Genomic DNA, 24,686 nt, shown 5'->3' with positions numbered 1-24,686 from the left:
TAAGTGGAATTCAAGTAAGAAAGAACAGATACAATGTAATAAAATATCATTTATTATTGTTTAAAAAAATGTAATAAAATATCATTCATTTAAAAAACTAATCGAATATTATATCAAAAAAAAATGCGAGCTTTTTTTAAAGCTATATTTAAAAGAATGGAGATTTCTTACAAGCATCTATAATAATAATGGAATAGGGTGCTTGCAGGTTATTCGAAAATAGTTTTAGCATTATAGGCTTAAGTTATGGAGAATAGAGGCTTATTGTGAGAAATCATAGACATTTGGAGTGATGCAACAAAGATAGAAATGCCCCCCACCTACAACACATAAAGAGGGGACGCCACCAATTGACTCCTCTTCAATGAATTGGCCGAGCACATGTCAAGATAATTTAGAAGGCCTTTCCAACAAGATCACTTTGAATAATCTTGAAATAATAGAGGAATTTAGATTAACGAGCCAAAATTTGCAAAATGTTCAAGACCGTAAGATAGAGAAGGTGGAAGAAGCACCATAACACCGGCATTTGATAAGCATACTGATAGATAACCACTTAAATTAACAACGAGAAATAAAATATGACAAGTACCAAGAAATGAAGAGTTTCTCAACACCGAAACAAATGTCTCACACCTTATCGGTATTATGGTAAAATAATGAATGTGTTATTAAACAAAGATCATGAATGATCTCTATATACAAGATATAAGAGAATGTTTCTATAACGAACAAGAGAGGAAATAGAAACATTCTTGTAGAGTGGAAAAGAAAGTTTCCATAAGGCCCGTTTGCATGTATGGGCATGCCCTTCCTTCTACGAACATAAGGAGTTTATGGAAACATTACAAAAAGAGTGACCATTAGAAAAAGATGGAAGAGAGAGAAAACAAAAACTATTTAATATCATAATAATCGAATGATGCTTGGAAGAAGATATTTATATAGATCATGTAGAGAAAGAAGTCATTTTTGTAGCTAAGAACTAACATGCCATACAACTAATAATTTTTTACAGCATAGAAATGCAAATGATGTATGGTTGATATAATGTATCAAACATTTTTTGCTTGTATTGAAGATGTCAAAATAACACTTGGAAAACTTGATAATCAGTAGACTGTATACGATGTCTCACAAGTAGATATTAGATATAAATATTTACGTACTAATCAAAGAAGTAAGCTACCATTATTGACACTAGAGAAATGTGCTAACATAAAGACTGAAATCGGACTTAGTATGGAATCAATAATTGCAAATTGGAAGTAGATGGTGGAGGTGGATATGATGTATGGCATGTTCGCTGTGCTACCCAAAAGGAAGCAAGCACAAAAGATGATAGTGAGAATGATACATGCACAATACAAATAATGAAGATAAATGAATGGCAAACATTTTCATACATGGGGCTCTCAAGTAGTATTGGCTTAGATGAACTTTAAATGCTCAATAGGCAGGAGTTTGACAAGACCAATAGATGAGATCAAAATGCAATACCCGAGCATTTACATGATACTACAACCCGATTCATAAATTTCAAAAAGAAAAATGGGAGCTATGGAAACATCTTCCGTGCCCTTGACACTCCACATTATACAATGTCCATAGAACAAGAGGACGCATTCACATAAATTACAACACACGATAAGTGTTTTGGTACCCAACCACTATACATAATCATCTAAGGAATAAAAGATACATGAAAGTCTTACTTGATAACACGAATAAGGAATGTATTCAATAATGTAAAACTAGATATATTTTGACATCAACTAAAACATTGTACCCCTTTTGGATGCAACTGCTAGTTACATTGATTCACCCCCCAACTCTCAGTATAATTGCGTGCTCTTTGATTGGTATGAGATGGGGTTCCTTCTATAAAGCCTTACCACTGAAGATAGATTTAAAGCGCACAACTGGCTGAAAGTTTTCAAAACAAGACACCAACATTTGATGGGATAAATTATGCATTTGGAGTATAAAAATGGAAGCCTATTCAAATGCTATTGGATTTGATGTTTGGCAATCAGTGTTAGATGGTTATACACCTCCAATACCACCACCAACAGATACAATTGAAAAGTGGAGAAGTGAAAATAATGCCAAAGCAAAAGACACCATTTATGCAATCTTGTCGATTCAGAGTTCACAAAAGTTATGCATTGTAAATCTGCTAAGGAGATATTGAACAAGTTGAAAAATAATAATGAAGGAGCTGATAATACGAAGAAAGCCAAACTCCAAACCCATTGAAGGGTATTCAAAAGTCTTAAAATGAAGGATAATGAAAGCATAGTCTCCTTGCTTGATCGAGTAGATGAAGTTAATTCAACAAAGGACCTTGGTGAAGATGTAGAGGAGCATCTTGTGGTGGAAAAGATTTTGAGATCCTTACCAGTGAGATTTGGTTCTAAAGTATCTATAATCGAAAAGAGGAAAGATTTAGACACACTAACAAAATATGAATTACATTGGATTCTTACTGCTTATGAAATGAGAATCGAAGGCAAAGAACCTACAAAGGAAATAGCATTCAAAGCATTCAAGAAAGGGAAGTATAAAAAGAATGGTTTCAGCAAAGCTCGAGTAGTGAATTAGATGAAGTAGAGGCATACTTCAAAAGAAAGCTAAAAAAGGGTAATGGAAAGTACAAAGGAAAATTCAAGTGTTTCAATTGCGAAAAAGTAGGACATTATGCATCCAGTTGCCCTCTAGACAACAATGACTCCAGTAATGATGAAGAGGAAGAATACACAAAGAAAAAAGGAAAGAAGCATGCTAAGCATAATCATAAGAAGTTTCACAAGCACAAAAAGAGCTTCTACTCAAAGAAAGAAAGCAACTCATTAGAAGAGAGTGATGATGAATACCGAAGTGATGATGTAGATCAAAAGATATTATTTTACTCATTCACTCCCTCCCCCTCTGAATATAATTATGTGCCATAGTTAACCGCCCTAGGGGACGACGAAACAAGGGGACAAGTTTTTGGGACGGGGGGACAAAAGGGCCTTAATTTGGGGACGGCGGGGGACAAGGGGCGATTTATATTACTATACATATGGTACTTAAAATGCTAGTTATGAAAAGATTTATTGTAATATAAGATATAAAAATGTAAAAGAGTGAATACTTGAACATTGAATTGAATTGGAACATCGAACATTGAACATAAATAGTCAAATTGACAAATAGTCAACATCGAGATGTCCCCCCATCCTTGGTGCAGGTGGCATAATCTAGTGGTGTTGTTGGGGATGGGGGGAATGCAAAAAGGAGGGGGGGATGCATCTCCGTGTTACTATGTTGTGTGCTCTTCAATGCTTACATTTCAAGGCACTTCTCACTTGATGTGCCAGTTGGGGTAATCTTGGAGTATTTAAAAAAGAAAGAGATAAGATAACAATAAAGTTGGTAAATATTCAATGGTGTGTGTGTGCTACGGGCGTGTGCGCATGTTAAAATTATAGTTGCAGTCGGATTGATTTAATCTTAAGATGCAATGTTGATATATATATATATATATATAATATTATAAATCTATATTATATTATTTATAGACATATGTATATTATATTATATATATAATATATGATACATCTATATTATATTATTTATAGACATATGTATATTATATTATATATATATATATATATATATATATATATATATATATATATATATATATATATATATATATATATATATATATATATATATATATATATATATATATATATATATCATAATATTGTGATTTATATTATTAATATATATTAACTAATAATGATTAATCATAAAGACATCTCTTCATGAGACATGTCTTTTACTCTTATATTTATAAGAGTTTTGGGATTTGCATTTGGAACATATCAATTAGAAGGCAATATTATTATGTTTGTAGAGATCCTAACCATTAACATAGTATCAGAGCCAATTGCAAATGTAATCATATACAATGATAGATAGATATATCAAAAGTGCAAAAAATGACATTGTCCAAATAAATTTAATTTGGAACTCATATCACATAGAGATGAGAAGAAGTACAGTAGTGGAGTTGAGTAATTAAGAGGGGAGTCAAGCAACCATGCTTGTTGAAGTTAAGGTTGTAAAGATCAAAATAATCTTCCAGCACGATTCACTCTAATCTGAAGGATGTGCGGGGCATAAATTCCAAAGCCCTCTCCATGCTATGTTCTATGATTTTCAAGATGGCTTCTCTGAGAAGTTGTACATAAGTTTTTCGAAGCGCACATGTCAGGATCTACAGAGCTGTGGAAGGCTGCAATTATCGAATAATTTGGGCCCTGAGCCACATGGATTGAACATTTTATGGCTAAATGTCTATAGTGGATTTCATGGGAGGTGATTAGAACATCAATGTATATGATTGTGGCGTGGAGCTTGATAGAAGTCAAAATTGTTAGGACTGCCTCCCTACAACCCGACAAGCATGCGCTAGGAATGGGAGAAGTCTGTTTTTTGAAGGAACATGGAGCATGCAAAACAATGTTAACTTTCAATAATTGCGCATACACCGGTTTTTGGGCATTGGAGGCACTATCTAGGCCCACGATGGTTTTGCTCTCCCCTTTAGAAAATGAATGCCCTTCACCACTTCTCTCGGGTGGTCTGGATGCATATGAGAGAAGACTAACTGTAAATTTGAAAATTCTAGGTTTGGGGTGAATAAGACCGGTATTGAGGAGAGCTCTCAGAATGAGGTTTTTTCAGGCTTCAAAGGTGAATGGTTGGTTTGCAAGGAGTGATGATAGGCCAGTAGTTGAGATTCAGCCAAATACTATTGTGGAGGATGTCAATTATCTTTCTAATAACACCTTGATTTGCAAGTTCATGCAGATTGGGGTTTCACTACCGTTTTAGGAATACACATGGAATTGGAAAGGTGAAATGGAGGTGATGTTGGCTACCATCATATATTTTGGTAGTCTTTTTGTGCATTTCACATAGATATAATGCATTTGAAAGAGGGCCTTATTTTATTACAACTAAGTTGGGCTTTCCATTAAGCCGTGACATGTGGGTTCAACCCTACGGAGGAGCTTCCATCAAGGGCTCTAATCTAGGAACAACTTTCATGGCTCCAGCTGGAACTTTGGATGTATGTAAATTTGAAACATCAAGCAAAGGGTTCTGCATCACTAGTGACTGTGCCAAGTCTTCGAAGTTCTACCATGTGAGGGGGGAACCTACAACAACTTTAGCAGAGCAACAGATTTTTTAACACGATGCGCATGTAGATGCCATCTCATCGAGTAGAACGATTGCAGATGTGTGCCGAAATAAAAGAAAATAAAGTGGATGTGTTTGTGTGATTAAACTTTGACATTCTTTGTGTTGTGCTAAGGATAGATGCATTAAAAGACATTCGGTTCTCTGTTCAACATACACACAAAATGTTGAATCATAATTAATCCAATTGATATGTTTGATGGAATACTTCAAGGTGAAAGGCCATCTCATAATCACATGATTAGAGTAGTCGACATGTGATAACGGAAAATGGGAGGTAAGTATAAGAGGTGTATTATTATTTTATGTCTTTTTTATACATCATTTTTATATAGATATGTATATAAATGAAAATTTATAAGGAGAATATCTTAATGATATTTAATAACTTAATATTATGTTTTGTTACATATAAATATGTTAAACAATATAAGTTATTAGTATTAATTTGAGGTACTAATGTTTTTATTGAAATATAAATGAAATGAAATATAAAATATAATTATTAATATTGAATTTATAGGAGAATATGTTATCTAAGGGTAAGTCATATATACAAATTAATTATTGTGTTACCTTAATTCTATTATTGATAATTAGGAGAGATGTTATAATCATGTTTGTAATGTGCATGAATTAAATTACTAGCATTCATGTTGACATTCTTATTTATACAACCAAGAGCTATATACCTTGATATTTTCCTCTAAGTACGTTGTTGTAGGAAAAAAGAGGGAGAGTGAATTTTATTTAAGAGGCAACCTTGAAAGAGAGGGAGCAAATAGAGAAAACATGTATTTTGAAGAGTAAAACATAAACGATCTCCTTAAAACCAAGGAAAAATCTACTACATATCAAAGTGAAAGGTGAGATATATTCTACAAGGAAACTACAAGGACCCTCTTGAAATTGGGAAATCAGATAGAATCAAAGCCACTGTATAGAGGGAACTTTTCACACGAAGGAGACGATGATATGTGGAATAAGAGCAATGATGGATCATTCATGGAAGCATAACATCAATACATTCCTCAAGATACGAATTGCATAGAACAAAATTTTCGCTCATGAGAACTAAGTTTCACTAAATAGATACTATCACCCAACAATGTTGATGGAATTAGTGAGAATTTTACATTATAGGGGGGAATAATAACCAATGTTTGATTCCCATTGTTTGGCAAATGTTTATATAGAGACATCATCTTAATTGATGCATATGGACCTTCATCGGAGCAACTTGTGTCAAGAACATTAATGTGTAGATAAGTATTTATTATCCTTCAGTATTATATTTACTTGCTTATTGTACTCTCTCTCTTATTTGTAATTTCTATAAATACTATAAAGGTTATTTACCTTGGTCTTTTCCTTTATGTTTGAGGATGTTCTTACAGGAAAAGAAAGTTGATACTTTACACATGCTACCAGATATTGTACAGACTCAACCTAATGATGGTAGCTCCAAAGACCTTGATGATCAAGATGGATAAAATGAGGCTTTTGAAGCAAACAACTTTGATGATTGAGATTGTGAGACTCTTCTACATTAAGAGGGAGTATGACACTTCTTCAAAGGCAACGTAGGAGCTTAGAAGATTGATACTTAGAGGGAGTCTAGAAATTCATGTGTGTGACTGCATGATTATAATGGGCCTACTCTTGAGTGCATTATGGGGAAGTATTGACTTATCACTAGAAAATCAAAAGATTGATATTAGATTCAGAGTGAGTTTGACAAATATCCTTGGGTGAAGAGAGTTCCTGAGGAAGTAACTACAGGACCTGATTTCCCAGGATCATTGTTCAGAGGGAGAAATTTTGAGATGCAATCTTTTGTGGATGACATCTTCTCTATGAGGAGAAGTTCTAAGTGAAATTCTTTGTAATGCGCTCTCCTCTATGAGAGAGAAGTATGAGTTGAAAACCCTTTGTTCCACCCTCTAGTAGCAACTATGGTGGGTTCACCCTCTGGCTTGGTTCATGTTGGATATCATGTGAGTTACTATGTGATGCTGTTGTGATTATGTCATGAAAGGTGAAGATCTTTCATTGATGTATATATTTAGAGTGGAGCTATTGAAAGGCGACGATCTTATCAATAGCTGGACCTATTATCATAACAAACTACATTAAGTTGTTGTCCTGGAGTGTTGGAAGTTATGATAACGAATAGAAGGTAACTATTGTAAGGTGATGATTTTATCAATAGTTGACCTATCTCCTAACACCAAAATGTGTTGGAGCAAGTGTTATCTTGGTTCTCTAGGCCGGATTTTACCAGACACCATGAAAGTTGTTACGGTTCTTCAGGCCGGATCTTGCAGGACACCATAACTTAAATTTATCCTAGACCACACTTAAGGTGAGGTTCAAATCTTGTAATCAAATTGCTTTAATTCTCTCTTTGTTAAAGAGGGAGTGTTGAGTATTTTAGCCTCATAGTGAAATGAAGCAAATTCCATATGTAATATATGTGCGAGTTGATGGTTTTTTGTTGATATATGTAAATATCACATTGAAATGATATATCTCCATATGCTTGAGAGCATATTGTGTTCCATAACAAATCCTCCCTAGCTAAGAGGGAGTGTTAAAATTATAGCTGCAGTAGGATTGATTTAATCTTAAGATGCAATGTTGATATATATATATATATATATATATATATATATATATATATATATATATATATATATATATATATATATATATATATATATATATATTATATTATAAATATATATTAGATTATTTATATACATATGTATATTATATTATATTATATATATATATATATATATCATAATATTGTGATTTATATTATGAATATATATTAACTAATAATGATTAATCATAAAGACATGTCTCTTCATGAGACATGTCTCAAGTTTGGGATCTGCATTTGGAACATATCAATTATAAGGCAATATTATTACATTTGCAGAGATCCAAGCCATTAACAACACATGCCCAAGGTGGGTTAGTTTTGCCTCGCTCGCCCCAAAATGAGTTGCTGGGTGGGTAGCAGAGGCACCCCCTTGGTTAAAAATAAATGATAAAGTTGGTAAATATTAAAATTTTTCCAGCGAAGAATATTATATATGCTAAAATCCTTTGATATTCGGATTTCTAATTTTTATCATCCTAGTTGGTATCAAGCAGCTATTTAGAAGCCTCGTTCCAAGGTCTCAACTAAAAAGGAAATAATGTTTATCAAGGAAATGCCTATAAAGCCACCATATAGACATAATCAAATACACAAATCTTCTTTCGAGTTTTTGTGAATCGTAATTATTTTCAAGAACAAAATGCAATTGGTATATGTATAGCCAATCTAGGAGCTTTCGAATAGGCTAATAACATCCATCAAAGCATGCAATCATGCCATGCTATCAACCATGCCAATGAAGAAAAATGAGCAGAATTTGTAGGAAAATTATAAAAAAAACCCTAACAAAGAATTGTTTTAATAAAAATAAAACAAACCAAACCAATTTTGCTACATCTGCTAAAGCAATGGTGCTTCCCTCTACCAACTATGCAAGCTATAGCCTATGGTTTTGTGAAGTTCAGATTTTATACTTCAAATCCAGTCATTGTGGCCGTTATGTAGAACACGAGAATATATAGAAAACCCTAACAAATACCTTATCAAAGGCTCAAAAAATATTGATGCTTGGTTGATGAATGGTGCAAACAAATGTTCAACATGTATCCTGTGTTTGCACCCGCCTTTTTTACATGAAAATTGAAAAAAACTTATTGCTTCGGCTAACTATCATCTAGTTACTATTTTCAAACATAATTTAAGATTTTTAAAAATATTTTATTAGTTATAGTTAGTAATTAGCCAATAGGCCATTCTATTTGGAAAGAGCTTACTGTCAGAATCCTTTGCTCTCACGTTGTACAAAGGAAAAATTTATCACACAAAAAATTGTTGGCTGCTGGAAAGACCAAAATGGTAGTGACCCAAAAGAAAATGGTCGTTTTAGTTAGGCGACTGAAAATTGCCTATTAGGAATATTGTTTTTTTTTTTTCCGATCAAATAATGTTTGCATCCTCTTTTCACTACGGTTGTTGACACAGAGTTAACCCCAAGTCATTCTTCTCCTACAATACAGTCAGGGCAATGATTGGTAGGAAATGAGAGAGACTTGTGTCTCAGGGAAATGGGAATTTGATTCCATTTTACCATGTCTCTTCTGGTGGAAAATTGTTTCTAGCACTTAAAATGAATAGAGAGACGTTTTTGTGTATTTTCCTTATTGACAAAAACCATTATATACCTATTAAGTTTTCCAGCTTTTATTTTTTCAAATTTGAAGATGATGGCTAATTCCAATGAGGAAATCAACATTGGTAGATATGACAAAGAGCTTGAAGCTTAATCCATGGAATTGCAATCAGAGAATCTTTTTGGGCACACGGCAATGATGATAATATTACAGAGAACGGTAAAGATCAACAAGAAACAAAGTGTGGTGATCATGACAATAATATTATTTTTTCTTCAATGATTCTTTTGTTGATTGTATAGAAGATTGTTCTGTACATTTTTCTCATGGTTATCCCTTGTTTCAAGTGTTACCAATGGACATTTGTCAATTTTCATGCATTGAAAATTATTAAAAAGAGTCCTTATATTTAACTTGATAGCAGAGCCGTATTTACTAAAGCCCTAAAACAAAGCCCCTGGTACAGGCAAACCAAAAAAATCTCTTCCCACACACATGTTATTGCTCCTTTGCAAGACGTATATAAAGATGTGGAAGTAAGAACAAGGCCAATCAATTGTTTGACAAAATGCCTCGAAGAGTTGTGGTTTAATTGCATGCCATGTTTGCAGGATATTTAGGAAATGGACTTGCTGAAAAGGCTTCAGAAATTGTTAAACAAATTAAATCCACAACTGTAACATACAATTTGACAACCTTTTTTAGCTTCCATCCTATCTTATGCTCGACTTGCAGATTATGAAATTAATAATTTATGCCAATTTTTTCTTAAAATAAAATATATTTAAAAATTATTTGTATATATAGTTATAAAAAATTGGACAATTAGCACAAGAAAAATCACATAAACTCTCCCTAAATTTTTTTTAGTGTAAAATGACTGAATGAATATTGTATACGATTCTATATGAACTATAGCTCTTTTACACGCTTTCACTTCAATAAGAAGAATTGTATACTATCAATGCTTTTACATAATCGAGACTAACACCATGATTATTATATCCTTGACTAGGTAAACTTTGAGAAAGCCGCCTCCAAAAAAGACATAAAATATTGGCGAATCTTTCATTATTTTGACAAAATTTTTTTTCTATTGGCGAATCTCTCAATTTTTTATTCTAAATATAATTAATATTGGCGACTCTTTTCGAATTATAATTTTTTTGTATAAAATATTGACAAATCTCAATAATAATAGAAAGTTCATTAATTACCATTGAATATTACAAATTAAAATTCTATTTTTTTTTACCTCGTGAAATATTATGAGGATCGTTACATATACTTTAAATCAATAGTGAAAACTAAATATTGGTGATATATCCCTAAAGTAACTAATAATTATGATAATTATTGGTCAGTTAAATATATTTTCTCCAATAATATATTATATTTAGGTGACTCAAATCTAATCATGTAATGAATATTGTGGTGAATATTTGAGTTTAAGTTTTGTTATAAAATAAATTATTGAGCGATTTTAAATATTCTAGAACTAAATTTTATAAAACTATGGTGATTTAGGTTGTATCAAATCTTAAACTATTAGCCAAATTACTAGCCAAAAAATTCTAAAATTAGCCAATTTGCGAATATTAGCCACTGAGAAATACCTTGATCCTTGAGAAGACACATATAAACAGACATGTAAGAGGGTTGTTTAGTAAAAAGTACAGATCTAAATTTATAGTCCATCCAACTTCCTTCTCATTCCCAAAAGCATTTGTTTCTTAATCACTCAATAGAATTTCCTCCCCGTTTTACCTTCTCAAATTACATTTTATAATCTTAATCACTCAATAAGATTTCCTCCACATTTTGCTCTTTCTAGAATCACATTCTAATCTCTTTAGTAGGATTTCGTTCGCTTTTATGGCTTCTCTACTTAATTGACCTAGACTATAGATAGTGAAGCACATCAATAAGAAATATATTTCACAATATGTAAAATTTCTTAAATATAATTAAAATTATGCAATCTATACTTGTGCAATAGATATTTAAATTCTTAAATTCGACTCTATGAAGCATAAAGAATCTGATGTTAGATCGTTTTTAGTTTCTGTCAAGGCAGGAGGCTAAATTTTTTTGGTACTTCCAACATTAAATTGTTTTGCACCACATCTCCTTAAACTATTATTTAATTGAATTTTAAGTTTTTGATTTCTTTTTTTTCTATTGGTTGTCGTATTTTTCTGGAATTCTTTTCTTTTTCTATATTGAAATATTAGACAGAAAATGTGGGTGAGTGATTTCAAGTTTACATGTTGGCTTTTGTTCACTGTGTACGTGTTGACTTGTGGCTAGGTGACATTGTGCAGAGTGCCCTGTCTTTTGGCAGCCTGCGAATCTAATAACTTGAACATCCCTATTGATGCTAAGTAATTAGGTTCAACAATTTGATGGTTTTATATAATTAGCATAGAGATAAAATATCGATGATTAGATTTTTTTTGTTGCACAAGTTTCATGAACTGAGATTTGTGAAAAGAACTATTCTGAAAGCCCTAGCGAGTATTCTTCCTCTAGAAGCCATTAAATTTAACTACAAAGTGGTTGATGTGAAGCAATGTCCACATTGATGTGAATAAGAGCCAAAGACCTCTTGGAAATTTATAATTTTTTATAAATAATTTGCATTATAATTTAATTTTACATTTGGAAATAGTTTATTTTTAAATTTAAAGCTAGGAACCTATTTGTGAGGCTTGGAATGTGGTGGATTCATGCCTCAGTGTTTTGTTCAGATATCACTTTTCTTCTATTTCTTTTACAACATATCATAGAGTATGTATTACTATCGGCCTAATTATTGCACCTCCTTTTGGTGCAAATGTTAATAGATAATAAAAAAAAAAAATCAAAAGATTTTATTATTTGTAGGCTTGTCTTTATAGCCAAATTCTTTTTGCACATTGTAAAACTAGCAATTGTGCGTTTTTGTATTCGCAACGATTTGCCGATAGGCTGTTTGTGTTGTATATGCTATAGAAGATATCATAAATCAAATCAGTCCCATACGCATTGTAAAAATGATGCAGCATAATGTTCTTAAAAATCTTTTGAACTTGAAGCATTGGCAATGATCCGTAACAGAAAACTTTGAAGACTACTCCATTAAGACATATAATAGCTTCTGTTGACAATTTTGTCTTGCAATCTGTCATTCCATGCCATCAATTTTCACAAATTTTAAACAAAGACTAAAGATATTGTGATAAGTAGGAGAAATTTTTCCACAGTAAGTCAAATTGTGATATTGCTATCAGGATTTAATCGTGTAGTTTTTGAGTCAAACTCATTGACCCATGTATCATGAGTAGTGATTCACCCATGAATCCATCTCTCATGAGAATAAAATGGAACATTTAGCACTCATTGGATCTAGGTGATGCTCACAGAGTTGAAACACCGGGACTTCCTGGGAGGTCACCCATCTTGTCTACAATTTTCATTTGGTAATAATACGTACCCAACAAATGGAAAAGTACCAAGATCGAGAAAATGAATGATCTTATGTAGCTGATGCTGATAGTGACTTGCCTGTAGTTGACTGATGTTATTGTAGAAAGATGAAAGAAATCTCTTCTGTACATGCAGTTCGAAATAGAATTAGAACAGGAATATGATTATGCGTCTAATGTAGAATATTCCCATTCAAATCTATTAAGACAGAGTCTGATCGATCTCAAATTAAGATAAGGGAAATAAATAAAATAAAATTTAGAAAAAGGCAATACAGCTAAATATTTTAGATTTCTTATCCGGATATCCCTTCAACTTCTTCTAGGTGCAAGTGTTAGTTTTTAAAAGAATATTTAATAATGATTAATAAATGTGTATCATGATTCCTAAAAATGTAATAGATAATTTGTTTTCCTCTATAATTGAACATATGCATCTCTTTATGAGAACGAGTAAGATTTGTGTTCTTAAATCTTAAGAAGATGCATTTTTTGGGATAGTAGGAACTATTCAACCACAGATTTTGGGATAGTAGGAACTATGCATCCACAGATGTTTTAAATGCAATAGATTCCAAAGATGTCTTCAACTATGTACAATGCACATCATATTTCTTCACAATTTTGTGTCATTAAAATTTGAAAGCATGCACAAGTCATGTATATTATTTTATAAGATGTCTCTAAGAAATATGGTCTCATTGTATATCATGATTGGAGGATATGAATAAAATTTAATGCACTCATGGAAATCTATATCCATTGAACCCAAAATTATATTTAAGTCTTTGGAGATTTATAATCCAATGGCTAAGAAATGTATCCCATATTATGTGTCATTTTCTCGTGAAATAAAAATGTGATAAAAAAAACAGAAAAATGAATTATATTATATTATGAAAGCATGGGATTTTGTAACCACCCTTAGGATATTATTAAAACCCATAAAAACAAATAGAGAGGGGTCATACAAAGATACAAGCATAGGAAAGATAAATCATTATGAAGGGCATGCAAAAGGGCATAATTAAGTGATGCAGAGCATCCTACAAAACCACCAATACATCAAGGATCCTTCTAGTCCAATCACAATTCAATATCTTTCAGCTGAGTGAAGAAAAATCTCAAGAATCACAATATGTAAACAAGTTATTTCATCAGGAGGCATGTTTTCCTGTCAGAAGTAGAATTTTATTTGTCTCATAGCAGTCAATCCTGTGTCTACCTCTCTTCACTCACAAACATATGAGACCTTAAAAATCGAAATCGGTATTACTCCTTTGATTTGCTTTTGCCATTTAGTACTTAGGATATATTACATTATTATGTTTATTAAATAAAGAAATCTACCAGTCAAAGAGGATGGGTAAAGAGTTAAAAGGACTTGAGCTTTCATGATGCAGCCCCAGATTCATATCCCTGTGTGATGTGATTACGTGTTGAAAATGGGTAGAATACTGCAAAGGTCAAGTTCTGAATTAGCCAAACTGAATGAACCTCAAATATTCAGTGCAGGGAGTTAAAAATGAAGGATGTAAACATATTGGATCTTTCATGTTCTAAAATGACTGATAAGGAGATTTGTCATTGTCATACACTATTTCAATAAATATATTGGATCTTATTTTGCAGAAAAAATAAACACACGACTATAAATACCTGTTAAATAGAGTATATATGCTCTAAAATATGCATTCGTGTGAATCCTTTCTCACTAAAGAAAGTACTCGATGATGGCCACATCTTTCCAAATCAGTCAGTTGGAAACAATATGGTAAAAAATAAACCTCTGTGAATTATCTCTCTTTTCTCACTGCAACCGCACATGAATTTAGTGGCGTCAGTAGTAAGAATGGCACTATTTAACTATTTTTTAAGGATGCTTATCTGTAAAATATGTAATTTAATTTATACCCCCTAACTAGGACTACACTGAGTTTAGAGAACATAAAAACATTAAAAATACATTTTCACCTCACCTCTTCTTCAATGAGCAAGTCAGAACGTCATCTTCTGAAATGCCACTACGAGCATCTGAATGTCTTCCAATATCACATGTATCAAAGAGCACAGACATTCTGTCATTTTCTTCCATGTCTGGACCACTTTCAGTTAGTGTGCTTGCAGAAATATCCATATAAATACAAGCAGTAGAGATTGGTTCAGATATTGATCAACATATTGAATCCAACAAACTACTTGGTGTTAAAGGCTGAGGTATTGTCCGATGTGGCCATAAAGTATAATACAAGGATAAGAAAACAAGTTGAGAATCCACCTCTTTGCTTGCCTAAAATTGAAAGTATAGGAAAAAAGACTTAAAAGCCACACACCTACAATGCAAGATAATTTACACACCTACTTATTAAACAGGAAAATACACAATACACCTACAATGCAAGATAATTTACACACCTACTGATTAAACAGGAAAATACACAAAAATGGATAAATATCTGTCATTCCAAATATGAGCATAAGGGTCCAATAACAACAAGGAGATAGTAAAATCTTTAAAGGGATTTAGAATGAAAAACATAGCTTATCATCATGATGTTTCGTCAATTTTTAAATGATAAGCAGTTCGGAAATTATGTGCTTTCAAAGAAATGAACAGATGGCTTAGAGAATCGAAGGTCAATAATCATAACTGATATATGCTTTTTGCCTACTAATTGAAAAAAATATTATATTCTTAATGTAACCTTGTAAGGTGCAATAGACCATGGTATAAATCTAAGCACAAAAAGTGGCAATGATGATTACTCAGTTTAAAACTTTAAAGCACTGCTAGGCAAAATCTCCAAACGAAAAAAAAACAGGCCAGCAAATAGGAGAAGGTGCAAGTATTGGGTAAAATAGATACCCCTCAAATGGGGCATCTAATCCAAAAAGTCAGAGATAATGTTTGTTCATGCATTTTCATTACTGCCATGAAGCATTTTGCTTATAACATCTTCCAATTACCTATTCTGGAAAGAAGAAAAATAACATGAAACATGTTTAAAGAAATCATTGAAAGAAATGACACCTAGTGTTTTTCTGGATCACTGTCAGGAGGAATGAAATATGACAGTAAAATATATTTGAAGGAATTGTTCTAGTTGTTTTGCACACTTCATAATTTATCTAAACAATCATAAGATGCTCAAAATAGGAACCACCACGGCATTAACTCAGCAGAGGTAACCTTTTACAACCTGGCCACCTCACTTGATCATTCCTACCATTGTGCTTTGCACACATTTCCTCCAACTCTAAGAAACCTATTTTAATGAATAATTCTTAGCTTATCCAATCACTTACTTGAAAGATGCTCATAAAAACCACAGTGACATCAATTTAGAAGAGGCCATCCTCAACCATCTGACCCACCTTTCACTTGATTATTCCAACCATTGTTCTTTGCACGCATTTCCTTTCAACCCTGAGAAAATTCTGAATTTTTCCAAAAAGTGCCCAACATTCAGAAAAAGTTCAATGAAAGAGAATGCCAATCTGTGGGTTAATACAGGTGTAATTTTTTTTTAATAGGTTTTGATCACATGAAATTCTGACATATGGTTGGAGATGGAATGGGTGTGATCAGCAGTCTTATTGAGAGTTTTCTAGTTATTATGTCTATCCTCTTTTGGATTGTGTATAGATTGTGCAGTGGCACAGGCCTCTATAGACTGTCAATTAAGAATAGTAGGTTGAGTATAATTGCTAGAAAGAATTCATAACTTTAGACACCTCAGAGTACTTGAAGGCAAAGTTTCCAAGTAACTATTCTAGGAGACTGCCAAGAAATTACAGACACCCTAAAGCTCTTGAAGGCCGTATATACCAAAAATTGTTCACAGTTTCAATGTCCAACACCATAGCTTTCAGTAAGAAAAGTAAAAAGTATATGATTATGGCATTATTATAACATCAAAGTTTGCATTTAAGTATGACAAGCACATAATCAGCCCATTGAAACATTTTCTATCTTCCATGTGGTGTGTAGCATTGCAAATAAAGTTAAAAGTGACTACATATTATGAAAGGAATCACTTTGAGCCTTGCAGGGATAAAGAGACAAAAAGTAAAACTACAAGGCAAAGACACCACCCAATTGAAAAACTACACTATTGTTGTAAAAGGAAATACTTAAATATTATGCCATATATGATTGATATTAGTGATTTGGGATTGCCTTGAAAAGCTCAGTAACTAATTATTCTAACATACTATAATCACCATTCCCTACAAACATTTATTTATTTACTAACCTCTAATGAAATGTTCCAAACTGAATTTTTTAGAAGTGGGAGGACTAAATGGACACATCTTGTTGCAGAAGATACCACAGATTGGAATAACCCTTAAGTATCTATTGCCTACTGTGAAGAATGTTGAATGGTTGTTTGCATTGTCTGAACTATTAAATTCTGTTATAGAACATGTGATGGATAGCATGTTGAAATTGGTATTTGGTTATTTGTAATTTATAGTACTTCAATAAAAAGTAATCTCATCACATTGTTTGGGCTTTATTTGTATTCCTTTATTAAAATAACAAGCACTGCTCTTTGATGATTGTTAACATCTCTTTTGATTTGTGCAGATGGACTTATAATGATCCTCTTAGAGCCAAGTACAATACAAAAATGGCTGGGATGAACATGCCAATAGAGAAACCTAAAGGGAGCCGTAAATTAAAAGAATGGGAGTCAAAGTAGAACATTTCTATATATAGTCAACAGTCAGGTCAGCGGCTGGACACCATTGCGGTGGATGTGGATTCTTGTTTTCCTGTCAACAAGATGTGGTTTAAATAAGTATTCCAATTTCATTGCAATATGTACTCAAAGCATGAGTAAATTTCCTGGCAATGTACACCAGTTTCTATTTTTAAAAGATATTCTAATTCCAATGTTTTCTAGAGCTTCCTTGTACATGAGCTAGGATGAAGAATATTCTTACCTCTATTTAATACCTTTTGTCTTGTGTATTGATTTTGAATTCTTTTACTGTGAAAAAGTAATTTCATAAACGCTATATTCTAGTATGCTGAATACAGAGCTGAGCTTGAAGATATAAAAAGCTTTACTCTTATAGAAGAGAACATTTTATAACTCTTTCCAATGACACCTACATGTAATGTGTTAATTGAAAAGTATTTTGCACTGGAAAGAGATCTAAACAAGTTGGAGACAAACATTGGCAGCCCATGCTTGCATGCCATCCAGGCATGATCAGCTTCTGATGAGAATCCTCACATCAATTGTTCAGTGTTCCATTTTTAATTCTGCTTAAACAAACTCCATTAAATTAGCTTTGTGCAGTGGAATGAGAAATTGAAAATGATACATCGTAGCTTCTGTACATTTTGACAGTTTACTTGGATTAATTGACAGTCCCTAGTCTTCAAGGAGGCTCTTTATGCCATTTTTTCTGGAACTGGTGATTTTTCTGTGAAGCAAGGAGAGGACCTTCTAGCAAATAAATGTCAATCTACAAACATGCATAATCAGCACATATTTGGTTGAAGTTCATAAAGAAGTCTCAACACTTGCAATGCCTGTGTGTGTTATATTACATGTCCATTTCATGTTACATTGGAAATTGTTTGAATATTTAAAATTTTCAGAATCTGGTCATGCCCATTAAAAGGCCGAAAATGTCCAGTAATTTTGATTTGAAATTTTCTCCAGATGAAGAATGTCATTAGTAACATGATGCTTGCCACCTTGACTATGAGTAAAAGATGCCCATATGAACCAATCTTGAGAAGTCCATTTTCTGGGAAAATATTATAGATGTATCATTTCCTGCTGGAAGTGTGAAGACTGTGATTTAGTTTACAGTCTCACATTCTGTCCTAAACTTTTAAATGCACGGAATTCTCACACCACAATAAGGATCCTTCAAATCCTGGATTGCCTTGTAATCTGTCCTGAAGTTACAAAATCTGAATGCGATAACAGATACAATACAGTTAGAGATATAACCCCACCCTAAGAATAAGACGAGATAATATAACATAATTATACTGTAAGACTTGGAACCTGCAACCAAATTGGATGATAATATAATCATAATACATGCAGTACATCCATTTTTAGGGTTAAGAGAGAAACACACACATAGCACACAATACTCACGGGCTTAACCATAATGAGGGTTGAGATAGGAAGGACATGATGAGGTTTCCTAATTATCCAGAGTCCTAGGCCAAGAGGGGAAACACTGTTCCCCTTGGCTTCATGCAGTCTTGACCATACTCATGAGGTGATGTACCTTGTGGAGCTTGTACACCATTCCCCTTCATCATACCATTCTTCTCTCCTCTAATGATCCCTTAGTTACCTTAATAACTAATTCATATAGACTCGGAGGGAAGATTGCAATAGGTTGCATGTAGCATGACCCTAGGCCCGAGAGCCGAATCTCTGTTACCCTTGGCCTCATGCGGTCCTTAACCATTCTCATGAGGTAGTGCACCTAGTAAGGACTCACTGTTCCACCTCCTTGCACTTCCTTTTCCTAATATGGCTGATTACTGTAGGTGTACGATAGTACCAATTGTATAGATATAAATATAGATTTAAATGCTCATGTTTTATAAACATTTAGATATGGTAGAGTTCAAAGTCTGCAAAACACATTAATATCCATTAACCATGCACAAGGAGTTTCATTTTTCCTTCATACCACAATGACAGTAAGTGTTATTACATTTTGATTTCTGTAGATGATACTGCTGTTCGATCATTATCTTCTTGTTAGACATCATATGTTAATCACTTTTATCAAATGTTATGGTTGGCTGCCTTACTTATGAGTCAAACTCAGGTTCTGATTCCTTATTTTTCTGATACTCTGATTTCAGATCAGATGCTGTTTTTCTCTAATTGTTCCATTCCATGGTTGGCCAGCGTTAGATATAGGAATTTAATATTATATTTCTTAACGTTAACTGGCCCTCCTGAAGGTACTGCAACCTGGGGCATGATGCCCTTGACTCGGGTGGGGGCATGACTGTAATAATCTGCAAATAGATTTGCTCATCCATCTTTTTTGGCCTTTACTTGATTTCACCCTTCAAGAATTTGTCAAATTTCACTTCTCTTTGCTGCCATTAGACTCATTGAATTCATGTTCCCGTGGCTTAGGCGTTTTGACTTCATCAAAATTTGGTGTTTCTTTCTAGGCAGAGCTTTTAGGATTGGAGGAATTTCCTGGGATGGAAATCCTCTGATTAGAGGAATTTCGATCTGCTTTCACCATGTTCAAAACTCCTCTTTCATGCCTTCAAACTCTCATTACTTTGACCCTTTGAGCATCAATTTTATTTCTCCACAAATTGGAGGTTCGACTGCATCAAGATTAGGTTTCAGCTTTATAGGAGTTCATGATAAAGATTTTAGATTTTGGGAGTTTCCAAAAGAGTCCAGACTTAGTCAAATTTTAAGATTCAACACACTTTTAACAATGTTACCTGCCATAACCTTTTCTGACTTTCCAATCTCAAATTGAGATTGGAACAAAGAATCTTCTAAAGGCTCTAACTTATTTTATCACAAATCATTTGATTTGATCTCCATATCCTTGACGGGTTTAGCTCAATCCTCATTCACATCTCAGGCTGATTTGACTTTCTAGCAGGCCAAAGTTGCTCAAACTCACACTCAGACTTGCATATGTATTTGTTACAAAAACCATATAAGAGCATCTAAGACCATTTCTCCTACTTCCCAAAGCAAAAATAGGGGGATCCCATTTGCAATTGTAATAGGGCGATGGTATGAAAACCTCAGAAAAGGAGGGAAGATTGCAATAGGGATCCCTTAACTCTAGGCCCAAGAGTGGAATCTTTGTCCCCCTTGGCCTCATGTGGTCCTCAACCATTCTTATGAGATTCCTAGTGAGGCCTTACCCTTCCCCCTCCATGCACTTATTTTCCCCTAGTATGGTTAGTTATTGTATGGTTACTTTCCCCCTCTACACAATGTTATCAATTATCTAGATATACCATATAAATATATGTGTACTTGCATATGTATATTATAAGCATAAAAATATGTTAGAGATAAAGTCTTGCAAAATATATTGACATTCACATCCACTCAAATATGCACAAGGAGTAAAATTACAAGTACTCGCCACCATGACTGTGTTAGAAATTGACAATACTGAGAAGGCAAGTGGGGCTTGGGGGTTGGTGGGGTGGGTAAATCAGCATTGCAACCATTCTACTCCAACTATATATTTCAAAACTTAACCATATGCATCCACAAATGACTAAACTGAAAAGTAAAGTACACAACAATAAGAAACTCATAACACCATGATTTGTTTTTGGGGAAACACTGGTGGGGATGGTACTTACAACTATGCAATAAGCTGAAAGTTCTTTGTTAGGAGATTTGACCATGTTAGGAGTCATTACTTACATTCAGTACATTAGTCCTTGTGAGTTTCTAAACCTTGTTAGAGCTCTCAAACCTGTTAGGAGTTGTATAACAATGAGAGCTCACTGCTCTTCAAAGATATTAGATCTATACAATAAGTGATAGATACAATACCAAAATGACTGTACAGATATCAATATCTAAGAAGTTCTTTGAATATCTCACATCTGGTTTGGCCCATACAACAATAGTTCACATCTAACCATCAAAATAACATCATAGCATCATCAATAAAGCTCGCATAACATGTGCATCACAATACCATGCTTCACATGAAACAGTTGTCCTCATTATATACCCTTCCAAATATGTTGTCCAGTTGGCCTTGGTGATGAAATTGTTGCGATTTTTCAGATTACTGCAAATGTATTTGCATTGCCTCTTAGGTTTAATAGAATAATGAATTTAATTATATATATGCATATATAAATTTAAATATATATCTCAAGTATTATTGTATGAGAAATTAATATAGGTTTCTTCGACAAAAGCTACCAAACATCATCACTCCCTCTTAGCTAGGGAGGATAAACATATGACCATATATTACCTCAATGTAATATAAGAATATCTTTGATTAGAAGATATTCTACATTTTGATATCACATTTGATATCATGAGGCCTTCAGAGTATATGATATTCACTGAATACTTTGAGTAATGGTCTCTAGAGTATCAACACTTGATACTCACCATGTACTCAATAAGGTAATGGTCTGCATAATATCAACATATGATATTCACCATTTTAATATCACATTTGAGTATTGGTCTACAAAATATCAACATATGATATTCACCAAATACTCTTTGAGTAATGGCCTCCAAAATGAGATGCAAGATATTTTATCAAGTACTATGAGTAATGGCCTCCAAAATATCAAGTTGTATGATATTCACCACGTGCTTTGTGTAATGGCCTCTAGAACATCATTTCGCATAACATTCACTATATACTCAAAAGTGTTTATAAGGTATGTGCACATGCATTCTCATAATGCATACCATATAAACATCCACCATGCAAAAACATAATCTATTATGATCTACACAGATATCGTAAGATATCCATCGTAATAGAAAATTAAGTTATTGTAAGCTCGTCACCTTTCAATAACTTCTACAAATACAAATGACATGATTTGGAAGTCGTCACTTCCTCATGATGTACACAGGGTGTAGGCCCATTAAAAATCGCATATTCATGAGGTATATTCATCAATCACAGTCCTCTTGACTGCTACAATTTATTGATCACTGGAGAATCCATCTCAACGTGGTTTACTCCCTCTGAATCAATATGACTAAGATCATTGAAGGTTGACTGACTCCCTTTCTTTCAAGGTTGTCTCTAATAAAAGGTTAGATCTCTTCTAAATCTCAATCTCTTGAAGGAAAACATCAAGGCACATAGCTCTTATAGTACTTATTGAAAATAGAATGAGAGATAGACTAATATAATAAATAATATCTCAAAGATAACAAATACTTATCTGCATATATATCCTTTTATTTAATCTTTCATCCACTTGACTTTGAGTAATAATTCCATTATATATATATATATATATCTCTATTATTTAGAAATGATAAATAATACTATTCTTTAATATGAGATATATAAAAGAATGTATATACTCAATAAAGTATAACCATACCCAATATCACCTACTTGATAGGTGGCAGGTCCCTAGTACCTCTGAGGCATGTGAAATTGCTGACTTGGTTCATTATAATATGAATTATATCTTTCTCATTATGTGGTGGGATCGTATGATACAAGTCACCCTGTCCACTATTTATATTGAATTGCCGTCTACTTTTCTTCGTTGCATGGTTGGCATTAACAACTCTTCCAAAATAAGATGACCGCTCTAAATTCCAAGAGTGCAAAGACCTAACTAGGAGGCCACCTTGAAAAGAGTGCCTGTAACAAGATGATAACAAAGTCTTTGAAAAGATGCTAAACATAAAACATTGAACTGCCAAATGCTAGACGCCCTCTGTGCTCTTCCTCTCAACGACATACCATCTTCCATATGTGTCAATTCATTCAAATCCACTTTCTCCACCAATGTATTTCCTCAACAATATAATACCATTCCACTTTGCAATTTAACTAGAGTTGCGTCAAGAACAAGGGCCATGTTAAGAGTGGGTCAGGGTTGAATGTATCCCAAATCACGCAGGTGAGGAGAGCTGATCTTGCACTGCACATGACCCAAATGAGACATTTTTCAACTATGCTAAGGTGAAAAAAGAAAATGATCGATCGATACAAGTCTCGCAAATAAAAAACAAAGGGTTGCAATAGACATCTTTGAGTATACGTGGTCACCTTGCGGATCTAATTTCAGGCAGAGAAGGGTCACTCGAATAAATGGAGCCATCCTTTGTTTTCCATGCAAATAGCGTAAATAAGTATTTCAGTTGAAGAGAACCCACACTAAAAAAATTGGGTAACATTTTAATCAGTCAAGTCATTGACACCATTGTTCAACTTCTCCATCATTTTCTCTACAGATTTGAGTGTTTTTATTATAATATGCAGGAACTCAGTTCTTTTATTTTCCTCTGCAGATGAAATGATTAAACAATCTTTGATGAATTGTGATATTGCTATCAGGATTTAACTGTGTGATTTTGAGTCAAACTCATTGATTATCTCCTACTTATCAATCTTTGATGAAGTTTGTTAACTTTTTTGGGAAACACATCAACATCTTCATCAAATTCACGACCTTATGTGTTTAGAGAGATATTGAATGCTTTGCTCTAACATAGTTATGAACATGAAATGTTTCGGAACATTGGTCGCCAACATGCTCAAGCAATTTGTCAAGCCTAATTGAACAAGGGCACAGTGCACTAGAGCAAAATCCCGCAATCAAAATTGTATCTTTCTGCATGCAAAAACCATAATTATGATGCCTTATTTTCTCCCCCAGACTACAAGTGCACTTATGCCCATATTTCATCTTAAACTTGGCCTATTGTTTTTGAAAACAATATTTCTCCCATTCACTTATTCCATAGTAAAGTTTTCTTTTCTTCGAGTAAAGTTTATTCTGTTGATCTATAGAAGACAATTATAAGATAGACCTGCGCCTAAAGACTCATGATGGCTATTATCCAACTTGCATGTCTCCTGGGTATCGTGTGTCAACTCACTGGCTTCAGACCTGCAAAGAATATGTTGTCAGACTGTACGTGTTCACCTCCAGTCAGCATTATCACAGTCAGGTGGAAGCTATGTACCATTAATTGCCATCCT

The 24,686-nt window shown here is 33.4% G+C and overlaps 1 protein-coding gene across 1 annotated transcript in view; it reads left to right on the top strand.

Annotated features, from left to right (window-relative positions):
- Positions 1–18,006, top strand: part of LOC149570576 (uncharacterized) — a 29,287-nt gene extending 11,281 nt beyond the window's left edge. The window contains exon 3 of the mRNA XM_089823158.1: positions 17,563–18,006. Coding sequence (XP_089679284.1) covers positions 17,563–17,677 — 115 coding nt within the window. The 3' untranslated portion in view covers positions 17,678–18,006. The remainder of the gene's footprint in view (positions 1–17,562) is intronic.
- Positions 18,007–24,686: the final 6,680 nt, after the last annotated feature.

The sequence above is a fragment of the Cupressus sempervirens genome, chromosome 3 (assembly GCF_028749045.1).
Source record: "Cupressus sempervirens isolate cs-2001-9-10 chromosome 3, ASM2874904v1, whole genome shotgun sequence".
Classification (NCBI taxonomy): domain Eukaryota; kingdom Viridiplantae; phylum Streptophyta; class Pinopsida; order Cupressales; family Cupressaceae; genus Cupressus; species Cupressus sempervirens.
Note: the sequence above shows the minus strand (reverse complement) of the source record. Positions and strands in the feature narration are given on the sequence as shown.